Source organism: Lolium perenne, chromosome 3 (assembly GCF_019359855.2).
Source record: "Lolium perenne isolate Kyuss_39 chromosome 3, Kyuss_2.0, whole genome shotgun sequence".
Taxonomy (NCBI): domain Eukaryota; kingdom Viridiplantae; phylum Streptophyta; class Magnoliopsida; order Poales; family Poaceae; genus Lolium; species Lolium perenne.
In genome coordinates, this window is record NC_067246.2 from 6,131,321 (window position 1) to 6,140,229 (window position 8,909).

An 8,909-nucleotide genomic window follows, 5' to 3' on the forward strand; every position below is an offset into this window, starting at 1 on the left:
GGGCCGGCTCGAATACGGAGTTCAGGGGCCCGAGAAACTCCCCGCACGGCCCCTATTAAAAGGGATCGCGGAGGGGAGTTCGGCTCGCAAACCCTACTCCCCTCCGCCGTCTCCTCTCCCTCCGTTGCTGCTAGTAGCGCGCTCCGACGAGCAATCGACGCTTAGCCAGACACCAATCCTCCGCCTGCTGCTGCGCGATGGCCTCCCGTGGAGGTTCGAAGGGCCGTGCCGCGGGATTGGGCGGTGGCGATTCGCCGCCGCGTCCGCCCGTCTTCCGCACCGAGGCGGAGGGGCGGAAGTGGAAGCGGAACGAGGGCGCGCGCAAGAGGAGCGCTCGCCGGTGGACCAACCGGGGGCTCACGCCCCCAGGGAAGCTCGCCCACTACGGCAACCAGGCCGAGGGCTCCTCCTTCGGGTAGTCGAGCCACACACCGCGGCTACCCGTGGCGGCGAGCTTCGAGGAGGACGACCTCGTCCCCGCTCGTTCGCCAACCTTCTCCGCCGGGGACTACGTCCACGGCAGCGACGAGGAGGAGGCGGTGATGGCGCAAACGTTCGCCATCAACGAGGCGGAGGCGAGGGAGCGCTTCCGCCGGGAGGAGGCCGACGCCGTCCGCCAGGTACGGGAGTATGAGGCGGCCTGCCGGGAGGCCCGCGTCCGCATGGTCAAGCTCGAAATAGTCGAGCTTGACAAGGAGGACACGTGAAGACTTCACGCCGCCGACGATCTCCGCCAGCACCGGCACCGCCGCGCGCGCCATAGCTATAAGTAGGCCGCATTTTGCTCATTAACTAGGTTAGGTTGCCGGTGTACCAGTAGTAATGTCAATTCCCCGCACTATGTAAGTATCGATGCTCAATCGGAGCATCTATTTCGTCTATAAACTATGATCATCGCCTAAAATTACCTGCGCCAATTCGAATTCATGTTTTTAGCTCCATTTTACAGGTTCTATTCTACGTCACTGCGAATTTCGGCAGAACTAGTATTTTCGGTGAACTAAACTCGCGTTTTTTGGTTTGAGTTTTTTGTAGAGAGTAACAACAGGCTAGTTTGATCGTTTCGATATGGTGTGCGTTGCGGGCTTAATGTTTTTTGTTTGTGACAGCGGGCTTAGTTTGTTAGGCCCTGGCAGTATCGGCCTGTTAGTCGGCGGTCCATTTCAGGCCTGTTTGCGAGCCAGTATATCGGCCCATATATCCCAACAGGCCCTGCCAACAAAACGACGCACACCGCCGCCCCGCCGCCCCGCCGCCGCCCCTCGCCATGGCTCTCCTCGCCGCCGCCCGCCGCGCCGCCACCTCCTCCCTGCCCCTCCTCCGCGCCTCCACCGCGTCGCGCGGCGCCGCGGCCCTGCTCCGCCCCCTGGCCGCTGCGCGGCCGATGCCCTTCTCGTCGGCCGCCGCGGTGAGGCCGAGCTCCGACGACGAGCTGCTCCGCGTCATCAGGTCCGAGATCAAGTTCGCCGAGGACTGCGACGACCAGGACCGGGTAGCGTTCCGCCCACGGCCCACCCTCCTCCCAATCCCCATCACTTGTTCTGCTTCAGTTCAGTCACATCCTTCCAGAGGGAGCTAGTTCGCAGCAGTGTCGGTTGGGTCTAGCCTGCAGCGGTAGGATTGGAAACGGTCACGTATACGATATCCTCCGTCGAAAAACGAGGGACTTTTTACAATGCTGCTGCAGTTGGTTCTGTAATTTTCAAAGTTAGGAGCAGTCTGGTAGTACGTTCTGAAGATTGTTCTGGCTAATCTAGGTTCTGTTCGTTTCTTTTTTTTTTCAGTTCCTAGCTGTCCATGCTAACCGCAGTTAGCTCCTCTTATGGGTAATTGCCCTTTGCGATTCACTCTTCAATAGGGATTTTTTTAGGTGATTTAGGAATTTTGTTAGTCCTGTCGTACCCATATCCTCCTGCTGCAACTGGTAGTGTACTTCGAAGTTAGAGTTGTCTTTCGTAGTATGATCTGCAGGCTTACCTAGCTATTTTAGGTTATTATCTTTACTTCAGTTTCTCGCCATCCATGTTGACTGCAATTCCTGTCATGGTCACGGTAGATTATAGGTTATGTTCTATTTGTTTTAGTTCAGTGCTGACCGTGTTGATTGCGATTCTTATCACCGTCTCTCTAGATTTCACTTTCAGTGTACATGATCTGAGTTCGTATGGACTAGTGTAGTGGGGGGGTTGATTAGTTTTCGTAATTCACTTGTCTTGCATAAGGATTTGCATCTGCCTTCCCTACCATCGGAACTCTGTAGTTTTTGGTCTTGTGACATCTTACTGTTTTCTTACTGCTGTAGTATGGCTGGACTGAATGTTAGCAGTTAAAAAATGTCGTTTTCTTGTGAGTTGTGACTTCACAGCTTGCATGCTTCTGTCTCCTGCTGTTTAAAGTGATGTACTGTTAAATTCGCTGCATGGTTTTATCTCTTTGTATGAGATGAGGAGGTGTACTGGCTGCTTTCCTCAACTGTTCCACATTTCCACTCCATTCAAAAGGTTCTATGCTAGTACAGTTTGAGTGCTATGTTTGCAAGGAATGTTATTTACCTTTGTCTTGTTACTGTACACCTCGCATGCTAGCCATACCAAACCATCTATGTTCTGCTATTTAAAATGATGAATTGTTAAATGCTCTGAATGGTTTTATGTCTTTCTCTGTTATGACAAGGGGTACTGGTTGCTTTGCTGAACTGGTCAACTCAAACACTGAGTCGAGTTTATGGGGGCAATGAATCGGTTGTCTAGTGATTTCCTGGTCATTTGAGTTGGGTTCCAACATAAACGCAAGGATTTACTTATATTCCTTAAATCCTGCTTAAAAAACCAAGCTGGTGTCTTTAGATGTAATAGGAAAGAAGGTATATAGGGTCTAAAGGTGTGTGAAATCAGTAATGTAATCTTCAAGTACTTCCCGAAGGTTGAGTAATTCAAGCAACTTGTTCTTTCTTGGCTTGGTATCTATACCATGAATTAGTATGATTTAGTCTAAATAAGTGGTGCACAATCACTATCAGAGGGGAAACATGAGGGTATGAAGGAATTCAAGCAACTTGCTCTGTCTTTGCTTGGTATCTATTCCATGAGTTGTCATGATTTAGTCTAAGTGGTGCACACTGAGAGGGGAAACATGAGGGTTGGAAAATAATTAGTTTCTGGCATGCTTGTCTTGGAGCGAACACTACTATTTTACTTCTGATTTTACTGTGAGCAACTTTCCTGTTCATTTTACGAGTGGTGTACAGAACCTCATTTTCTCCATGCTAAACAGGTTGAGGAGATCCCAGAGAACTTCCCTTTCAAAATCACCGACAAGAAGGGGCTCAACGAGATCACTCTCACAAGAACTTACCAGGGCGAGAAGATCGAGGTGTTGGTCTCCATGCCCAGCCTAGTCACCGGAGACGAGGCGGAACATGACCATGACGAGGATGACAAAGAGAAAGACGATGATCAGGAAGATGGCGAGAAGGCCCCGAAGTCCACCATCCCCCTCACAGTAACCGTCTCCAAGAGCGACGGCCCAAGCCTCGAGTTCACCTGCACGGCTTACCCTGACGAGATCCTGATCGACACCCTGTCCGTGAAGCAGCCTGCAGAGAACGATGATGAGGAGCTGATCGCATATGAGGGCCCCGATTTCAAGTAAGAACACAAAACCATGGCTTAGCCATTTTAATTTCCTAGCTAACAACTACTTGCTCATGCTATAACCAAACTTTTTGAGGTTGTACACTTCCTTGTCTTCACTTTCCTGATTAACCGAACACACTACTGATTGATTAAGAATTGCTTTGCTGACGCTGTGTACCCCACTTGGTCTGTCTTGTGCAGCGACCTCGACGAGAACCTTCAGAGGGCGTTCCATAAGTACCTGGAGCTGCGTGGAATCTCGCCCTTGACCACTAACTTCCTGCACGAGTACATGATCAACAAGGACAGCCGGGAGTACCTCTTCTGGCTGAACAAGCTCAAGGACTTCGTCAAGCAGTAGAGAGATAGTTAGAACTACTGTCCCCTAGCATAAGATGAGCCAATGAATGTGCTTTGCACATTCTGTTTTGAGACCTCTGAACTATGTTCTAGAGAGTATACGTGCACCAATGTGTGCACATCTCAATTTATCCTAGCGTGATGTTAGAATTTAGAGAGGTTCATAGGCAATACTTGTTGAGTAGTATGCTCTTTCTGAATAAATAATTATTCTCTACGAGATATTTGTGCACTATACTGTTTGCTTTGCTATTTTCCTAGCTCGTGCTTTAGTTTACTCTTCTTCAGCATGTACTTGAAATATATTTGTGGTATTACGATGGCATGGCAACGCGCGAATGTGTGTATGGCATTGAGGTGGACTTTCCTCATGCCTTGTTTTTGCTGATCACAGTGATCAATTTTATACAGGAGATTGTAAAACTAAATGGCTATATATAGTGGCGCGAGGACGAAAAGATGACGGGAAAAAACGCTGGGAAGAAATTGACAGGGAGGAAAAGAAGGAAAATTTGGGGGGGGGGGCAGAGGTTTTTTAGGTCCACAACCGTGTTATTTTATCAAAGATACAATGTCGGTTCCCTCCGGTGTGCCTCGTAGCGTCCGTTCTTGCGAAAAGATTTGAGCAGAATTCACTAAAAAAAAGAAAAATGGAGAACCTTTGTGAGGCGTCATTTTAGGTGACCTGGTTGCGTATAAAAATTACCAACTTGGAATACAACAGTTATTTCAGAAAACCATTCACAAAATGAGCTACCTCCTACGAGGTTCTATGGATTTTAGGGCAAATTAACGAGCCAGGTCGTGACCTTAGGCAAGACATAGTTTGCCGGAACGAGCCCATATTGCGCACACGCATGGGCCTTGGGATGGGAAGCAATGTTGGATTTATGAGTTATCCTTTTCTAGCCACATAAAACCCATTTTTTTTTTGTAGTGCCGAAACAGGCTATTTTTGTGAAGCATCTACAAGAAATGCAATCTGCAATGGTACAAAACCTATGCACAAAATTAGAAGACCACTTCCGCACTAAGGTTCACATACCTGCTACGTGCGTTAGCTTTCCGGGAATTCATGGTATTTTATAAGGTGTCCTGCCGATTTCGCTGGAAGCGGGCCAAATTTGAACTAAGCGTCTACTTTCGCTTGTTTCAGTTTTTTTGTAAAAATCATTTTGAGGTCCAGATTGTGTTGTTTTATCAAAGATACAATGTCGGTTTCATATGGTTCTCTCCGGTGTGCCACTCAACGCCCGTTCTTGCGAAAAGTCATTCCGGCAGGTCCCAATTTGAGCACAACTCCCTCAAAGAAAATCAGAAAAATGGAGAACCTTCGCGAGGCGTCGTTTTAGGTGACCTAGTTGCGAGGAAAAAATACAAACTTGAAATATGTTAGTTAACCTGAAAAACCCTTCACAAAATGAGCTACCTCCTACAAGGTTCTATGGCATTTAGGGCAAATGAGTTATAGCGGGAAACGGCCATACGGGGTCGGCGGTGGCGGGGAGAGGAGTTGTGGCAGCGGGAACCGGTGCAGGACAAGTGGGTTGTGAATTCTTTGTCCGATACATGGCCGCAGGAAAAACCACCGGGAAAGAATTGTCGCGGAGGGAAAATTAGGGGGGTAAGGCCTTTGCCGTGTGTATTTCCCTGGTACACGGCAAAGAAAACGGGGCCATCACGGCTCCGTCAAACGCGGCCAACAGGGCCATGTGTCTCGTCGTTTTGCCGTGTGTTTTTCTGCCTCTTTGCCGTGTGTATTCGTAAAATTGTGCCGTGTGCCAAACCTTTGCCATGCGTATTTCTTGCCGTAACCGTGCTCTTTTCTTTGCCGTGTTCCTTCTCGTAGACATACACGGCTTTGCAGTGTTTCGCAGTATTTGATACACGGTAAAGGTGGCCGAACACGGCAAAGCATGTTTTTCCGGTAGTGGACGTACTCCAAGACTCTTGATTTTTCTTAGGATGGAAACCGACCTTAACTAGGACATGGTAACTTGCATATTTTGACAAACTCTAATCAAGATTAAGCTAACATCCGATTGGGTTGGGCGCCTGCCTCCCACAACTCGAGACTAAATGCTCTGATCGTAGCGTGAAATGTGGTGGTGACGTGGTCAGTTCAGTCGAGGGAGGGAGGGGCCTTAATTTCCGAGCAAATGGAAGGGTTCTATCCGTACCAACCTTATTTTTGAGTCTCTGACAAGACATACACACACACGCATAGGTACCAAAAAAAAAAAAAGACTCGTGTATGTTCATAGGAGCGTGTCGCCCTTGGCGGGTAGGCGTTTGTAGAAGTTGAAGGGCATGGACGGCTGCTTGCTCCTTAACCGCGGGTGCCGGAGGAGGTAGAAACCAGCGAAGGTGGCCACCACCTGGAAGGGCGTCACATAGAGTACAATGGCCGCAAAGAGCGAGAGCGTGATGAATATCGCCGTCGCCCTGGGGTCACGCCAGCTGAGCAGCGACTGCGCGCGTTCCCCCTGCGTAGCCAGATCGCCGACCACCGTCTGCACCCTGCCAGCAATGCTCCTCAGCCGGTCATACCTCATCCGCACGATGTCCCCCGGCTTGGATGTCGGGAAGGTGTCAAACTCCTCGTCCAGCTCGTCCGGCTGCGCATTCGACAGCACCGTGTCCATGTGCTGCGGCTTCCGCTCCCGCCGCCTGTAGTAGTTCCACGCCCCGATCATGAACATGTATAGCAACACGGTCGGCAGGATCAGTTCCGGGTAGCAGACGAGGATCAGGACCAGAAGGTGCACGAGGATTGTCGTCAGCGGGTTCTTCCACTGGCAGATGCCGTCGAACCAATTCCCGACTGCGTCGGCGCCGGAGAAGAGCAAGGTGATCCGGTGGAAGTTGGCCTTGCTCCGACGCAGGCTGAACATGTGAGAGTCCACGTCCAGCATGTACTCCACCACCTCCCTCCTCAGCGGCGGCTCCGCTCTGCTCAGCCGCGTCGCCACCATCTGCATCGCCTGGAACCGGAGGTAGTCCTGCTGCAGAACGGAGATGGGGTTCGTGTAGTGCATCTTCGGGAGGAGGGGACGGCCGTACTGCGCCAACATGTCTGCCCACGCCGTGCAGGTGAACCGGACAGCCAGTTGGAGCTCTCCCGTCTTCTTCTGCCCCGACGGGCTGAGCACCATGAGCGGGTGGTAGTGTGTGTACGTGCGGTCCAGCTCCAACGTAGCGAGGCGGACGCGCACCTTGCCGATCCTCTGGTCCTTGTTGGCGTCACCGTGGGAGGAGATGTGCAGGTTGTCCAAGACTGCGACGGTGATGACGGTACTGAGGTCGAACACCTCCCAGATGCACTGCTCGTTCCACTGCGGCGCCGCCGTGTCGTTGAGCAGCGTGCGCGTGCGCACCCACTTGGCGCCATACTTGGCGACGCAGTAAGGGTTCTTCACGCCTGCTGCTAGGTTGCGCGCGCTCAGGATGCCCACCTCTAGGATGCCAATGGCGCTCTTCCGGAGCTTGTTCGCTGCCGGCTGGAGGTCGCTGCTGTAGTGCGTCGGCTCGTCCAACACGTGGTACGCCGTCTCAAGGCTCATTCTGAGGTGGATCTTGCTGGCGAACGTCTTTGAAGATTCCTTGTTCTTGACGCCCGTGGTGACATCCGCCGCTGCCTTGTCGAGGGTCATCTCGCGCGCCAGGTAGAACCACTTGGACGGCACCGACTTGGCCAGGTCGTTGCGTGGCACATAGGGGGTCGCCACGGGGATGATCACGCGGCCCACGGGGTCGTCGTCGCGACCGCGCTCCTCCAGTACTGTCACCACCAGCGGTTCCTCGAACGGCTCGCTGGCAACCAACATGAACTCCTCGTTCCATTTCGGGTTGGACGACCCCTGCGGCCTCGTCCTCCGGACCTGCTGGCTTCCCATCTGTATCTTGGCGATGGTGGGTGCGAGAGTCTGGCCCTCCTTCTTCTTCTTCGGCTGCAGGTCCTGTGCCTCAATGACGGAGACCTTGAGGTAGATGAGCTTGGGTGAGTAGTACACCCTGGGGCGCGTGTTGGTTTGGGAGCGCAGCGAGTGCGCGTCGGAGTGGCATGCCTCCGGGAAGGACTCGTCGGCCTGGGTGCCATCCCAGACGGCGAGCATGATCTCGCCGTGTCGCAGCTTGTTGCCGTGGGCGTCGGAGAGGCAGTACCACTGCGGCGCGACAGGTGGGCTGTTGCGCGGGAGGCGGCTGGGGACGTCGGAAATGTCAAAGAGGACGCGGCCGACCAAGTCGTCGCACAGCACGTCCTTGTCCGCCTTGACCATCACCTCCAGCTGGTTGGACTGGAGGTGGTCACGGGAGAAGGCGAACGTCTGCCGCCACACCGGGTTGGGGTTCTTCACCAGGTGCCTCGTCACGCCCTTGAAGTTGCCCAGCTTCACCTCTACGTACGGGTCCAGCGCGCCGGTGATGTCCATGGTGGGCAGGTCGCGAGCCTTCACCACGCTCACGTACAGGTACCACATCGGCTCCACCATGCCGTATGTCCAAGCGATCTTCGTCATGGTTGGTTACCAGTGGGAAGGAACGTACGTACGGGGTTTTCAGTAGAAGAGGCTGCGTGCATGCATGCCTGCTAGCTCCCTCGTACTGGATCGAGTATTAAATAAAACAAGCAAACGCGCGCGAAAGATGGCCACCTCAGACGCGTCACGAAACGCTGCAGCTCGTCTTGCTCATTCACACTGGTGAGGTGCGATTCAGTGGCGGAGCCAGAAAAAATTAGAAGCCTGGGCGAATCATAAACTAAGAAAAAAAATGCAAAAATCGCAACCGAATATATAGATTATATGATAAGTCTAGAACCAAAAATCGCAACCGGATAAGTACTAAATTTAGAACGGTACTTTCATCATAGTTTGGAAGCACACAAAATTAAATTCAAATATGATAAGTGTA

The 8,909-nt window shown here is 51.9% G+C and overlaps 2 protein-coding genes across 2 annotated transcripts; one reads left to right on the top strand and one right to left on the bottom strand.

Annotated features, from left to right (window-relative positions):
• Nucleotides 1–1,256: 1,256 nt before the first annotated feature.
• LOC127325536 (uncharacterized protein At2g39795, mitochondrial-like) lies at nt 1,257–4,230 on the top strand. Its single transcript, XM_051352328.2, has 3 exons — nt 1,257–1,492; nt 3,274–3,647; nt 3,837–4,230. Exons 1-3 carry the CDS (start codon nt 1,268–1,270, stop codon nt 3,994–3,996), a joined length of 759 nt encoding a protein of 252 aa, XP_051208288.1. The 5' UTR covers nt 1,257–1,267; the 3' UTR covers nt 3,997–4,230.
• Nucleotides 4,231–6,143: 1,913 nt separating this feature from the next.
• LOC127325533 (multiple C2 domain and transmembrane region protein 6-like) lies at nt 6,144–8,595 on the bottom strand. Its single transcript, XM_051352327.1, has one exon. The coding sequence runs from the start codon at nt 8,513–8,515 to the stop codon at nt 6,254–6,256; it is 2,262 nt and encodes a 753-aa protein (XP_051208287.1). The 5' UTR covers nt 8,516–8,595; the 3' UTR covers nt 6,144–6,253.
• Nucleotides 8,596–8,909: the final 314 nt, after the last annotated feature.